The 16,091-nt window shown below is 45.1% G+C and overlaps 1 protein-coding gene across 1 annotated transcript in view; it reads right to left on the bottom strand.

The window, feature by feature from the left end:
* DACH1 (dachshund family transcription factor 1) overlaps window positions 1–14,842 on the bottom strand; it is a 358,551-nt gene extending 343,709 nt beyond the window's left edge. Inside the window, exon 1 of the mRNA XM_042839321.1 lies at window positions 14,139–14,842. Coding sequence (XP_042695255.1) covers window positions 14,139–14,842 — 704 coding nt within the window. The remainder of the gene's footprint in view (window positions 1–14,138) is intronic.
* Window positions 14,843–16,091: the final 1,249 nt, after the last annotated feature.

Here is a 16,091-nt window from a genome sequence, read left to right as displayed (position 1 = left end):
TGGAAAAAACAGACAAGTATGCACTCTTTTTAACTGCAGCTTAGGGCGATATGAAAAATTAATTAATTTCTGAAGAAAATCAATTTCTGTACGTGACCACATTAGACACTGCTAAACCAAGACACAAAATTCTTTCTCAATCGGAATATTATATCATTATTTTCCAAATTCTGATTGTTATGTGAATGTTTTGATAATAAAACTTATGGATTATTTAAATACCTTCATACATAGGCATGGAAAAGTGACTATTTCTTTTATGTTACCCTGACATTGCGCTTTAAAATCATATTGTTTGACCAGTCAATAGGAAACCTTAGCATTTGGTCTGAACTCATCTTATGTGATCTTTTATTAATGCGCATTATACTGACTGAATTCAAGGACAGCAGGAAATAATTCAGCTCTGTAAACCAGAGTAGAAAGAAATAGAACTATGTTAACCTAAAGTGTTTTAAAATGAGTAAAAGGTTGCTTGTTTGTTTTGCTATGAAAAATTAGAAAAGGTGTTCCTTCAACAGAAGCACGCTCATTACAAAAATGTTGTGACATATGTGTGATACAGCCAAGCACCCAGGTGGCTAATCTCATTTTTAGAAGAAAGATACTGCTTTGTATGTTAATTGGTGCAAAAAAAATTAAAAAATACATTTACGATTTTATATGTACCACTTTTATTTCTTCTCAATCAACAGAAAAAGTAGAAATTACTGCATGCAAATGTTCAATATTCATTTAATTTGCATGAAGGTGCTTGAACAATTTTTTTATTCTAACAAGCTCATTTTTCATGCGTTTTGTCTTTCATCCTAATCTAGCATCTGTCATTCCTTTTTGAAGTTATTATCGGCCCAATTCCCTCTTGGACATGGTTGCTGGGTGACCGGTATCTTAGCACCCACTTTGACAGGAACAGATGTGAATCTGATCAAGAGATTTCCCATGAGTACCTGAAATCACAAACAACTTTCGTGAAAAACAAACAGCCTCACTGTCATCGTCCCTCTCTCACCCTCCTTTCTCTCCCTTCCCCCACTCCCCTCCAAAAAAAAGAGTGCACGGAATTGGGAAAGTTATTCAGCGTCATTAAAACGTATTACAATTTTGCAGGTGCACAGCCCAAATGTTTTCCTAGCTGTTTCAGCGTTGAAACAAAAACTCCTGGGTTTAAGTTTTAATAACTACGCTTTGAATACTTTGAACGATGACTGCTCAATTCTAAGGTCACTATCTTCTAAGCATTCCCATGTTTGACTTGTTTTAGTCACCCGAATGCTCTCACTTCTATCAGAGGGATTACTCACGTCAGTAAATTTCACATACATCCAAGCATCCACAAGTTGTTTTATAAACTCCTAACCCACATTCTGATTACAAACAATGCTCTTTGATCATTCCCACACTTGGTTGCTGGTATCTATGAAACTCCTGCATACGAAAAATCTGTTTGAGATGGAGGGTGCCGATACTGACAATATATAAGGACATGTATAACTTCATATCTCTAAATTGTCCGACTGAGATGTTACAGTCAACAGGACTCCTCACACAAGCCAAAGTTTCCTTCCTGCTTGCAGGATTAAGACTTTTATGTGCAGCCCAATATTTACTGCTGCACATCTGATGGGTAAAACTATAAACAAGCCTGGGAATCACAGCTATATGCCTCTGAAGTAAACTCTGAAACACACAACACAGAGGTAACAATTTCCAGATATGATTAAATTTACCTAACAAACGTGTCTCACAAACTATTTCTTCACAGAGGCATCATCAAAGCCTGTACTTCCACGTTAGTCCTCTGCAAAACTCAGTCATGTGTGCTAATAATAGTAGACAGTAGTAACTTCCTTTATCGACTTATCTTTATCTTCCCTTCTTTTATCTATCCTGTAAATTAGTTGATTAAAGGAGATGGAGGTAATAAGTTCTTTCAGTTATATAATAAAAACACAAATACCTAATTCACAACTAGCATCTCTGCCACAAGAATCTCAGTCCCACATCAAACTCCAAACTAAAGTCCATTTCTTCTTACTTGCTTTTCCAGACATTATTCTAAACACAACCTTACTCAGCAAAGAGAAAGAAAACGGTTCTGATCCAAAGACTGAAAATTTGATCACACATATTTAAACTTACAATGCTGTGTGGTCAAATATACTTTAATATGCTGTCAAACAGCTTTTTAGTTCTGTCTCTTCACTATGCTACTCTTCAAGATATTCCCAACACCACAGCCTCAAGGCTCTTGTTCCTACTGTTGCTGTTAGGGTTAGCAACTCCCAGACAAAGAATCCATATTTGAAGTCTTCATGATGGCTAATAAAATGGGGCTTCTGTTAGGAACTGTACATTTGTATCTTTCATTTCTTCAAAATCAACAGACTTGTGTGAGGGGAAGAAGGGGAGAAAAAGGAAAGTCTGGATTTTGAAATCCAAATATATTAGTTTGTTCCTTCATATTGAGTTCTTTTATGATTAAACAAATAACAAAGGAATTTTTCCTCCGTAGTTTTGATGCATAGAAAATTCAAGACAAACACATCAAATACAGTGAAGAGAGAGCTCATCTTAAAGATTTTCCTTATTTACCACGAAAATCAGAAAGCATGGCAGCTGAAACACTTTATCTCTAAGTCAAAAACCTTAACCTACTCTGATCTGTATTTGCTCTGGATGCAGTATGATTAATATATCTTTCACTCAGCCTATGAATAACAGAACTACAAAGGAATAGCCAGTAAATAAGTACTGGAGAAAATGCAACTAGACTCTTATCTTCTATTAAAAATAATTTGGAAACATAACCATTTATGTGTCTTGGAAAAAAAAATCCCACTCCGATCCACTCAGGGTATCAGCACTAAGCTGCTGATAGTCAAACCTGCTGATGACATCAACAAAAACTGAATTACTGAAAGCAAAAGGCTGACTTATAGACTTTTAAAGAACTTGGGGATCAATATGAGCACTTCTTGGAGGCAAATTAGAAAAAGACATTATGTACACATTCATAATAAATACGTAATAGTGATAAGCAACCACTCTTTAGAAGACCTGCCTTCCACTCTGCCAGTCAAGTGAAGCAAAGGCCACAAATAGCAGCCATAGAATGCCACATGAACAGCCTGGATGTCCACACCACCAAAGTAGCGAATTGTTGAACATAAACTGTGAGAGGAAATTCCCCGCTGGGAAAAGCAAACAAATGTAGTGAATAAATATCATCTTACATATGATGGTACATTCCTCTTCCCATTTCTCCCCCTCTGATCCTTGCTGGCTAAGGCCAAAAGTGACTAGAAACTCACGACTACATGTAAGTGTGAGCAGTAATTGCAAACAAAAGCCCATTCTGCCATATCTACATTCAGTACTAGAACGCATAGAGTTAGGAATCATCACATGAACTGTTCAGTCGATCTAAAATGTTAAGATGGTGTATAAAGAAAAAGGAAATCTATCCTAGATGGATAGTACCCAAATCTGTCACTCATTCACTAGAAATAGGTAGACTTATGCAGGCACTTAATGCCAATTTCAACTCTCAAAGTGTCTTTCAAGGATGGGAAAGATTGCCTGAGAATAAGGAAATAGTTTTCATGATAAGGTGGAAGTGGAGCCTGGAAGGTTTGTAGAGCCTCTGTGGGATAATAATTGCTGAGGCAAACTTCAGCTGAACAGAGCACTCACTTAGTTTGTTAAATAAATCAAAGTGCAAGCTAATTCTAATTTCAATGTATAAGCATATAGTTCAATCATAGATATTCAGAAGTACTAAGGATCCCTTCCCTGTCCTCAGGGGGCTCCCTGTTTCAGTTCAATCTGTGTACTGGAACCTGGTGCTACGATGGCATACACGAAGACATCTTAAGCACCACATCAGTTCACAAAGTGAGGTAAGCACTTGCTCACCTCAGATATTTAGACTTCTGGATCACACCAAAGTGGTAGAAAAGAAAGGTTGTGGTAACACCCACCCATTACCTCAATCAATTCAAAAAGGGCTGAACACAGATCTTCCACGTTCAAAAAGCTTAATCTGACAGAGGCCAAGCGCCATTTTGGAGGCAAATGACTTCCTCCTGATCACCTCTACTAAACAGATGACCTGCACAGGGAATGTAACTTGTTTCACTGGTGAGCCGTTTTAAACCTTGGCCCACTTGTCCCATGTCCTAAGTGAGCAGCTCCCCCATCCAGCTGTAGAGATAATCCCTTACCAGTAGCCCATACAATATGTACTAACTATACCCACTGACCATTCTGGGATTTGCAACTCACACGCAGGGAAACGAAGCCTAAGTTACTTAAGCCACAGGAGGATTAACCCACATCGAACAAAGTCCATAGTTTAAACTTTTTGCAGCTTACTTATACTGAGAAACCATTAGACATTTTAACAAATTAGAACACTGAACTGTTAAATATTAGGCACATGACCCATACCTAATGTAAAGTAAGTTTCTAAAAATGTCCTTAGAAATATTTAGTAGAAAAACAGGTGTAGGGGAGAATTCAAATGTGACCCGTAAGGCCCTAGTATTTAGAAACGAATTGGGATCAGTTCATTCCTTTCCCAAGGGGTAGCTTGTATAAATGTAATTCTATGGTTTCATAAAACCAGGTCAAGTTTCTGTCCCTTGAGGTCCTTTGGCAATTTGAAGCATGGCAGCACTTTTTCCTGGCTACAAGTTCAAATCTGCATGCATTCTGGAATTGTGAAAGGAAATGATTAGGTGGGCTGGAAAGATATACCCATCCCAATTACAGCACACCTTCCATAAAGAAAACACTTCCATAGGTGAAACAAGATTTCACAAAACAGTATTTACAACCAGTTGGATCTCTTCATTTAAGCTGATGAAAACGCTTTTTTCATCTCTAAAAATAAATATCTGTCTTTCAGCAACTGGCACACCAAGTAGAAGAACAGACGACCTTATCACATAACAATGCCAGCAGTTTTAACTGACAACATCTTTCTCCTTCAGTGTCAAAATGTTTTACATATGTAGTCATACTTTGGAATATTTGTGAATACAATGATGTTTCACAAGGCATTTCATAACCATTATTTTATTACCTCTCACGATATCACTGTATTATACTAATTTGAGTAATAAAATATGTAAAATAAGATGCCACGAGACAAAAATCACCTAAGGGGTCACTGCAAAAGACAAAATGTATATTTGGTACACCAGCAACAGCAAAGCCTCAGCAGTAGAGCTGAATGTCGGGGAAGCTCTACTCCTGAAGTAACAACCTGAGATTACTGTGTTTAACATTATGCGTGACGCGTACTGGAGCCTGAACCTCCCTGCAATGAAGCCAGAGTGATAATGGGTTGATTTTGACTATACAACTGAGCTACACAAATCACTCCATTTGAGACGTGTCCTTCTGGCTCCATCAAGCCTTACACAGCCTTTGTAGAAGTATACACTGGTCAGCTCCATGCAAATGTCTTTAATGCACGCCTGTGAGTCCACGCACATGCCGAAAGTCAGCAGACAAAAAAGACTGCCCCACCTCAGCCCGCAGGCAGACTGACCTCCACCATAGCTTCAACATAGGTGGAGCATTCTAAAAGCACATGCAAAGAACAGAGGAAGGGCAACAGTCAATACATTCACTACCTTTAAGCAAATTGCTCTCTCTGCATGTGTACATCTGAGATCTACATGCCATGGAGCTGCACTTCTACAGATGAATTCCACCCTTTCCTCCACTTTCCAGTGGGGATGCTAGAGAATCTCTGAAAGGAAAAATCTATGGGAAGTTTGTTGCTTGTCAGTCCCATCACACCTGTTGTACCTTTAGATGGCATCAAGCCAACCCAACAGCTGCGGCTATACCCAAACATCTCTACTAAACTGATGACCCGCACAGGAAATGTCATGACTCCTTCCTTAAATAATAATTTGCATACGTGCTCCTGGAACAGTGACATGCTGCTAAATCAGTACTTCTAACACATTTCCCTTGTTGCTTTTCAAAAATATGCTTTTCTTGTACAATATATAGCTGTACTTCAAACTTATTATTTATTGCAAAGGGAACTTCATTTTCTACTACAATCTTTGTTTTTAGTAAATGTCAGTATGCACATATTTTGAAGAGAGAGAGTAGAATAAACTATCTACAATACACAATAGTGTAAGACATACTATAGTATAGTATGCTTATTTTTTAATCTGGTCTTTTAAAAGCTATGAATACCAGCTCAAAAAAAAAAAAAAAAAAAAAAAAAGAAAAAAAAGGAAAAAAAGAAGAAAAAAAATGGTCCAGATTTGAACTAGAACATTATACATGGAAATGAGAAGCACTAGCATGACATTAGTTTTGAGTGGTAAATACAGACATGGAGATATAATGAAGTTCTACATATCATGTGTATGAAGTGTTGGAACAAGCTAAGAGAAGGAAAAAAAAGAGGAAACATACACACGACTTTTCGTTTGTATCAGTCTGTTATACGCTTAAGTCCACCTGAGGTATTTTCCTTTCTTCCTCCTTCCCTTTTGTTAAGGAAACTGAATGCAATTGGAAAATGGTTTCATTTTCTTCTCTGTAGTCTGATAGTTCTCTGTAGTCTGAACTATCAGACTACATGAACTCAAACGTGAAAAGTGACAGTGACAGCACATCCCATTCCCTTAATAAGAGCTCATTCCCTTAATAAGAGAAAGGTTTTTTCTTCTGTCCTACGAAAAACAAATACAAGAACTGCTAGCAAGTATTATAAAGTCATGCTTTATAGCAAATTCTGATATTCATTCCTGCCAGGGACATCACCCTTATTTCTTAATGTTAAAAATGCAACATGACTCCCCACTTTACTATTTTATGCAACAAGTGTTATTTACAGGACACTACAACTTAAGTATTTTTACTGTTTTCTAACTGACACTAGACAGCATGTAATAATAGAGCTTTCTACCAAATATTTCACTTGGTTCTTTCAAAGGAGAGCTTCTAAATATATTAGCATACTCTTGGTTTAAAAGATGCATTTAGGCCTTTGAAATCAACAGGACTGTCCACATTCTTAAAAGAAGGCATGGTTTAAAACCACAGCATTTTTAATGTAAATAGCTAAGTCCTACTAGTGACCTTCTCCAATAAATAAAGATTTTTATGGCAGCCCAGGAGACTGGAAACAAATTACATACTTCATAAAGATAGATAAGACTGGTATCTATTAAACTACAGTAGAAAACTAATTGAAATATTAAGTTTATATTTTGACTGCATTTGAAAAAGTGTAACTCAAAAAAGTGGTTTTTGTAATAACGTACTTTTAACAACACTAGAACTTTAATAAATCCTGAGCAGATTTATCACAAATAGAAATTCAGTGCATTCTTTATACATCTCTTAAAAATACAGTACGAATAACCTGAAAGCTCTTTCTACAAACTGTAAGTAAAATCCTGATCTAGCTTCGTATTTAAAATGAACTCATTACCAAGTATGAGAACAACATGAAATCACGGTTACTAAAGATGCAATTAAATACTAATCAAATATATACTGCCTGCTCCCTTTAAAGTTTACTTTTGACTGCTAATTTATTTTTGATCCCTTACAATTCTTTTATGTAAGATGAAAAAGCCAAGCATTTCCCAAAAGTAAAAGATTTTTAAAATCATTACCGTCACACAACAATTTGTATATTCTGAGACGTGTTCTGAACAACAGCTTATTGGCCAAATGTGGAAAACATGTTTTCAGTGCTGCATCATTAACAAGAGTTCTAACAGGAACGTTATTCAGAGTTACGAACTTCAATCCTGACACTGTAACACAACAAATATGTGGCTGTCAATTATCCAAAAATCTTTGCTGCAGTCCTCCTTACTCCTTTCTTGCCTTTTCTCTCCAGCCCCATTCAGCTCCAGTATAACTCTATTAACTTAAGTTGTCAGCAAGGTAGTTAAGATATTTTCTTCTCTGTATTCTTAGCATTGTGTAAAATTATAGTAAGTAAAAAAGAAAATCAGACTGAAAGCCCAGCCTGAATCCAAGCATATTTAACATAAAAAGGAACGTATCTGGCAGAATTCAGCTTCCAGTTCACGCCGCCATGCTCGCTGCATGTTCCTTTTCCATTAGGATGAGAGTGTGTTATAAGCAGCAGAATTTTATTCACCCTCAGAATTTATATAGTTATTCTATAAATAAACCATATGGCTAAATTCCACCAGGTGCACCTGTTTCTGAACTACAGCTAATTTTAGTCTTTCAATGAACATAAAAACCATTCAATATTTGCAACCAAAAAAAGTACTTATTTTTCATACACATATATCACTTTCTTCTTCACAAGGAAGATGTAAAATGCACAGGATGCAGAGAAAACATCTACTGTAAATTAGTTTTGCAGTGAACAGGGTACCCTAAGATGGAAAAACAAACAGAAAGCTACATACCCACATGAGAATCCTCATGGTCACACAGTAAAAGCTTTAGCCTGCTTTATTAAATCAAAACCATGAAAATTAGGAATATTAAAAACAGTCTTGAACTGTTTTACAAAGTTTCTGTTTTGTTGCTAATGAGCTATTTGATACACACGGTTTACAGGATTGCATTGTATACATTCATACACTTGCTGACTGTAGATGTAATTATCACAAAACATCATTTACAAGCAACGTGAGCTGAAATGCAGCCTATGAGCCATTCCTCGATCAAAGCTCACACGGAAGTTCAGGTCAGTGTATCCTTAAGTGCCATTCAGGGCCCTCGTCACCCAATATCCCATCTCTAAAAGAGACCAACTCAGCTTCACAGGGCAATGCAAGTGCACAGTATTTACAGGTTATCCTTCCCTGATGCAGCTCACTGCTAACAGTGGTTCAGAGTAAAGAATCTGCAATAGGGACTTAACTGCATGCTCAGAACTGATTCTTCCTCTCATGCAGTTCCCTGACAGCTTATGCTATGGAAACTTACCATTATCTATTCTTTTTCTTCCATTAAAATAATAAGACTAAGATATCTAATGATCTAATGTTTGAAAACACAGAATCGCGTAATTCACAGTTAATGATAAAGACCCACATACAAACAGATTGCACTTCAATGCTCCGCACTGCTTAAGAAATGGAGCATCAGCAGTGGTTACGCTCCAAACTGAGCCTGGTATCAGATACGTAAGCGGAACGCTGGGAGTAACCTAGGGACAAAGTAACTTCAGGAAGCACACTGCCTTTTGTTACGTTGAGTCACAGATACATTTTGATTGTAAAAATAAATATTTTGGCTTACGCTTCAGGATTTTTGTAAATAATTTAAATGATAATGGACAAAAAAAAATCTTCCTTGATGCATACTGGAGAAATTATATATATATGAATTAATTCTGTGCATCATAATAGCTTTTGCAGATGAATCTTCAGCTCCATCAATTAAACGCGTACTTCGGCAACGAAAAATTTGCTGTCAATTCCTATGATGTCTATCCACATTACAGTGCTGCTACAGAACACACACGTAAAGATTACTGAAAAAATTACTCTGCAGTACATAATTTGCAAAGGTTAATAACTATTTGGAAACAATGGATGGAATTAGCTCCTAATGCAGAGCAGATCCTCAAAACGTTAGTTTTAAAAGAAAACACATTTAACTTATAAAGGAACAAAGAAGATCTCAATGTAGTTCTGTTGCTTAAAAGCAGGCAGAGGCTGCCGTAGTTCCGGACCCTGTGCTCACACAGTGCTGATGCAGCTCGGCAGTTCCTGATTCCTGCTGAGCCCTCCTGCACCAGAGATGCACCTCTGCATGCAGCCCAACCACACCACTCCTCTGTCCCGATGCGGGACAGCTAGGGGGGATGCAGTGGCACAGACGGCAGCAGGTATTTAACAGATCGTAGTTCTCGAGAAGGATATTCACATTTAACATAGAGTATGAGAATTCTGTGTTTCACATGGGATTCACCTCAGATGATGAAACACAGCGATGGGCAAAACCAGCCCTCTGGAACGATCCGGGAACAGGAAAGGAGAAGAACCCCTAAGAGGCAGTCAAACAGTAACCATCATCCCCAACCAACGCTCGGAATACACTCCGACTGTGAAGTCATAGCTAGGCACTGGGAGCAGATGAGATCGCTCGGAGCCGGGGAACTGCTGAGGGAAGCGCCGGGAGCGCGCAGCGGCCAACAGGGGGCAGCTTCCGCGGGAGCGCGCCCCGCCGGCACCGCACGGCACGGTACGGCACCGCAATGGGAGGTGAGCACCGGCCCGGAGCGGCACGGGTATGAACCCAGCGCTGAGAGCTGCGGGGAAAACAGCCGTCAGGCCGGAGGGAGAGGACCCGCTCCTTTGCGGGCAGTCCCGAAAAGGGAGTGCAGGCCTACGTGGGAACTTGGTGTCTGAGTTTGTGGAGATAAAGAACTTTGCATTCCGAGTGTACGTGTCGCTGTGCTATCATACAGTCTGCTCTCTTCAGTAAAGCTGATGCAGAATCGACAACAGGATGTACGTTTTTGTACTAATTACAACCTTAAAAAAAAAAAATCCTGAACAGTACTCACAGCTATAAAGGAGGAGTTAATAAAATTGAATGAATACTTTCAGAAAACGAAGACCCAGGAGGAGATGTCCCCGTGGCCAGCAGTGCCCTCGCAGCGCCCATCAGGCAGCGCAGTGTGGCACAGCTCTCCCTCGTTCCCCAGGTGTCAGATGCTGGGCTGCTGCCACTGCCACAGCATCAGATTAAGGGGATAAACCGGCTGCTGTGTTGTAGCCATTGTGCTCCAAAGATCGCAGATTCTCCTCCATAGTATTTAACAATAAATAAATGCGGTGAGATGGGCCTTGAAGTTCTGCTCTCGCACGGGTCTGGAGCCCTGCTGGTTGTTCTAAATGTGCATAAGCTTTCTCCACACCTTTCACTTCTTTATAGGTGCTACGATTTATCCCCTGGCCTTCTAGAAGTCTCCTTTGCTCATAAAACCCATCGTATTTCTGCCGATTACGTTATATTTTAGTAATCGGCGGCAAGAAGGGAGGTCATCACTACATACCCACATTCTGTATATTTGGAATTATTTGCAGCTGCACTGCTGACAGGTTCATTTAAACTACCTGTGATCTGCACTAACCTATCTGGGTGAGATGCTCCCTTAATTAATACCAATAGGAGGAAGATGATGCGAGCACTCAGCAAACACACACATGCCAGGTCCACATCACTGAGAGCAGCAGAAGCTACAGCAAGGAGACTGCAAGACAAGCTTTCGGGAGAACTGTTTCATGTCAGGAATCTTTCCCCTCTGCACTCCAAATCAACGGGGTTGTTTTCCAAAATTTGTAAACAACTCCCAAACAGCGCAAATAACTCTCTGCTTTAAGTATGAATGTCAATGAACTCATTCAAATCATCCTGAAATGTCAGCAGAGATTAACATGTCCTGGCCACGGGAGGGAGGTCAGAGGAAGGCACGCTCTCAGCCTGCCGTGGGCACAATCCAAAGCCAATCTAAGTCTATGGGAAATTCCAGAAAGGGACCAGCATGTCAAAATTCCACAGCAAGCGCTGAAGACACAAGAGACCAGAACAGTCTGGGATCAATAGCTTCCAGGTCATTAATCCCACACAGGTGACATCCAGTGCACAGAGCGCTGCTCTGCTCCACAGACACATTCAGGAAACCTGATGTGACTGGGCATCCAATAGCTTTAAATATTTTTCGTGTTTTGCCTTTACACTTCTCCTATTTGTTTGGCATATGGCTTTCCAGCATCCCATTAATGTCAAACCGTTTAATCACAATGTAGGCTAAACGCACAGTTTGCTATTTCCTGGATTTCTGTTTGGCAACTGATGCTTTTTATGGGGAAAATAAAAGCAAAGGTCAGTCGGACCAGAAAAGAAAAGTCATCCTCCATAGCGGAAGGCTGTTTTTCCAGCGAGCTGATACAGAGCCTAATTTAGAAAAAGGTCCTTAAGTATCACGTTATTATTAGTAGTATCACAAATAAACACAGAAACCAATTCACTTTACAGAACTCCACATAAAGCATTCAATAGAAAATCCCTTGGTGCTTCATTGATTTTTGGTTTATTGATTTTTTTTTTTTTTAAATAGCAATATCACAGTTAAAATGTATCATTTTGGTGAAATGCATCTAAAACTTTTCTATCCTGAAATAAGTTATTGCAAATGATTTGCACAACTGGCAACTAACGGCTCCATCCATTTAAAAAAACGCAAAGCAATAGCTTTATTTGGATGCCTTTTTTGATTAAACAACCTATTAACCTTGATGAAGCTTTCCAAAATAGGGGATTAGTGTATTTGAGTGCATCAGCTGATTATGAGAGAAATACAACAGTGATAAGATGCTGGATCACAATTTCTCCATCTGATGACTGTAGCAATTGAGCCGCTGGTTTGGAGCTGGCTCTTACAGCTCCATCTCCGCAGCAGTGTCTGCCCAGACGCAGACAGACATCGCCCAGCAGAGCAAAACCTGGAAGGTCACTGCAATCACTGCACCGAGTGGATCACAATGCCCTACGTAAGCACTGTACAGCCAGAAATAATTGCAAATAATTAGTTTGCAAGGAACGAAGAGCCACAATGAAACGTATTGGAGGAGAAACCCAGAAAGTAAATACAGTTTGATGTTCCGATGGTATCATCCGTTCTGACCCAAACTCACTGACCCACTTTGCTTTATCTTTCTATACAGTAATAACGCATTTTGCATACCCATCACAAATCCTTCCCATTAAGTTATTTGCTTAATGGATGTATAAATATGCCTACTACAATTACGCTTTTTAAGGGTCAGATCCCATCCACTCCTGAACCCACGCCTGTAATTCCCACTGCGCTGGCTGGCAGCACAGCACAGACCTGCGTTGCTGGAAGGTGGCCGGCACAACGCTGGTGCCACAGCAGTGCCCTGCTGCCAGCCTCATGCCATGCACCCACGGGGACCTGCATCCGCCCTGCCCCCAAAGAAAACTTTCTCCCTTTTGTATTCCCACGTGTCGAAGTTGTGTACAGCACAATGCGAGCGTGACAAAGTGAAACTTCCACCAGTTTAAGGAACAAATGCTGAACTCTTGCAGAGCTCTGGCAAAAGAAACACCTATCGATGTGCGCTGCAACAACGCAGCTCCCGAAGTTGGGGTTCTGTCAGTACCGGGATTTCGCCGGGCCGCGCTGCCCTGAGCACTGAGGAGCTCCATCCATCGGCTCACCCATCTCTCGGTGCCATCCCCGGCCCGGTCCGTGCGGGGAAGCTAACACGAAACCGCACGGGGTTAATTCCCCAAGTGCCGGCTTCTGCTGCACCCCGAGATGTGACAACGAGGAATCGCCGTGCTCTGCGCTGAGAGAGGCAGCGGGCCCCCTCCCCAGCGCGGGGCAGCGGGGGCATGGCGGCGGTGCGACCCTTACGGGCCCCCTGCCCGTAACCTACGGACGCGGAGGTAACAGCCTCATGCTTTCTCCCCGAGCGGGCTGCAGCCGCGGCAGGAATTTCCTCTTTCGCCAGCTCCTTCTGTTTCTCCCCGCTCACTGCCAACTTTGGGGCTTCCCCCCCGCCCCCTCCCCTCCGCCCGACCCCAGGGTAAGGGGGGCCGGGAGCGCGCTTCCGTGCGCGCCCCCCTCCGCGCGTTCCCGTCGTCCCCCTTCCCCCCCCCCCCTTCCGCGTCGGCCCCGCGCCGCAGCCCCGCCAACCCCCTCGCACCTGCTCGGCCCCGCGCCCCCTGCCCCGAGCGGAGCCCGCTCCTCCCCGCCCGCCATGTGGCGGCCGCACAAAAGTGTGTGACAGCGTTCGGCGGCCCAGCGGCCTCTGGGCAGCGCCTCACCCCACGGGTACGCACCCCCCTTCTTCCCGCCCCCCCCCCCCCCCCCCCCCCCCGCCGCCTTACCACAAGGGTTAAAGCTGCACCCCAGCGGCACTTGGGGCCGAACCTCGGCCTCGGGGGGAGGAGTGGGGGGGTGAGGGGGGGGCACGGAGCAGGGGACAGCAGCGCGGCGCGTAGGGCAGGGGGCAGAGCCGCCCCCCCCCACCCCCGGGCCGGCAGCGGGGAGCGGCGCCGCACCGCGCGGGGGTGGGACGGGGGCGGGGGGCCGCGCGCGCGGCTCGCGGCGGTACCTGGCGTTGGTGCAGTCGTTGTAGAGGGTCTCGAAATCCTTCCGGGAGATGAGTTTGCAGCGGTTGACGCCGGGCTGGATGGCCCCCAGCCCCCGCAGGATGCGGACCTGCTCCACGTTGCAGACCACGGGCGTGATCTCCAGGCGCTTCAGCTTGGTGTAGACCGTGTGCAAGCCCCCCACCAAGTGCTTCAGGAAGAGGTCGAATGCCTGGGGCAGGCAGATGAGCTCGCAGCCCTCCACGGTGAAGGAGGCCACTTTGGCCCCCCTCAGATCCACCATCTTGCACTCGTTATTCTGGGGGGTGTTCTCCACCGGGGACGGGGTCGAGTACACGGGCTTGCCGGGCAGGCTGCCGGCCGCGCCGGCGTTGGGCGTGGAGGTGCCGGAGGTGCCGCCGCCGGTGCCGCTGCCCAGGCTGGGGCTGCCGCCGCCGCCGCCGCTGCCTCCGCCGCTGCCTCCGGTGGTGGTGGTGGTGGCGGTGGAGGTGACTGTGGCCGCCGCCGCCGCCGGCGCTGCGATGGGCTCCGGGCGGAATAGGTTTGTCCCCGAGGCGGGCGGCGGGGGAGCGATGGCCGGAGCCGGAGAGGAGGTGGCGGCCGCCGAGGAGGTGGTGGTGGTGGTGGTGCAGGCGGCAGAAGTTGAGACCGGAGGCTGAGGGGGGACCAGCGGGGCCGGAGGGATCAGCGCAGCCGGAACGGCCATGGTCACATATACAGCGGGGGGGGGCAGGGCGGGGGAGAGTTCCCCCACCCGCGCGCAGGAGAAGGGGGAAAATTAAAAAAACATATATCTATTAAAAAAAAAAAAAAAAAAAAGGAGAGGAGAAGGGAGGAGGAGGGGGAAGAGAAAGGGGGACAGCCCCGCTCAGGTGCTGCGGCAGCGGGAGAGCAGAGCAGGGACGGAGTGAGCGCCGAACGCACAAAGTGTCCCGCGAGCGGGGCCGGAGGAGGAGGAGGAGGAGGAGGAGGAGAGAAGTCCGCTCCGGGCGGCGGGGCCGGGGCGAGGGGAGGGGGAGGGCAGCTCCTGCCTGCGGCCCCGCGCTAGCACCGCGGCGAGGGCGACCGGGAGAAGGAGGAGGTGTAGAGGACCCGGGCTCTCTCCGGCGAGTACATTGATCAAAGATTGAGAGGGGAATGACAGAGAGAAAAGGAGCCGGGAAGTGCCGCCGCCGCTGCCGCCCGCTCCGGACGAGTTGTTGTTGTCACACGGCGCGGGGGGCGGAGCTCCGGCAACTTGAAATACCCTTTGAAGCGGCGCAGGGCTCGCTCGCGGCATTAACCCGAATTACCCAACCAGGAGCCCGGAGCGGGGGCGCGGGGAGCAGTGTCTCTCCAGTCCCCCCTTCCCTCCCCCCCGCCCCTCGGAACCGTTAGATGACATGTTTCAGGTTTCACCCCGCCGCAGACGGGATGTAATTTCCCCAGCCCGTGTCGGCAGCCGCTTGTCAGCGCTCTGCGGAGAAGCGCGAGCGGATCCGCTCCCAACAGCGCGCCGCGCTCGGGGCGGCGGGCGGACGGGAGCAGCGCTGCTGCGGGCTAGGCGTTGTGGCCGCCGTTGTTCCCCCGAGAGCGGAGCGCCCCCTCCCGGCGGGGCGGGAGCAGGGCAGCGCCGGGCCCCTTTGTGTACGGGGAGGGCGCCGGAGTCGCTCCGGAGGGCGGGCGTCGCGCCACAGGTGGCGGGGCCGCCAGGTATAGCGCGCGGAGCCGGGCGCGGCGCCGGGCACACATGCGCAGTGGCGTGGCCCGCGGGATGCGCGCGGGGTCTGCGTGGTTCTGAGGGCCGGGCCCGTAGCTCGGGACGGAGCTGTGAAGCAACGTGGGGTGTTTGGGTCGGTCCGGCGGAGCACCGGCTTTGTGCTGCTTTTCTCGAGGGCACTTTACTGTTCGAAGAGGTGAAGAAATGGCCTTTCGTGCCATTGGGCACGTGCAGAAGTTGGGCTAATGCATGTATG

This window comes from Centrocercus urophasianus, unplaced genomic scaffold (assembly GCF_019232065.1).
Source record: "Centrocercus urophasianus isolate 14NV4802_14NV808 unplaced genomic scaffold, USGS_Curo_1.0 seq_9, whole genome shotgun sequence".
Classification (NCBI taxonomy): Eukaryota; Metazoa; Chordata; class Aves; order Galliformes; family Phasianidae; genus Centrocercus; species Centrocercus urophasianus.
Note: the sequence above shows the minus strand (reverse complement) of the source record. Positions and strands in the feature narration are given on the sequence as shown.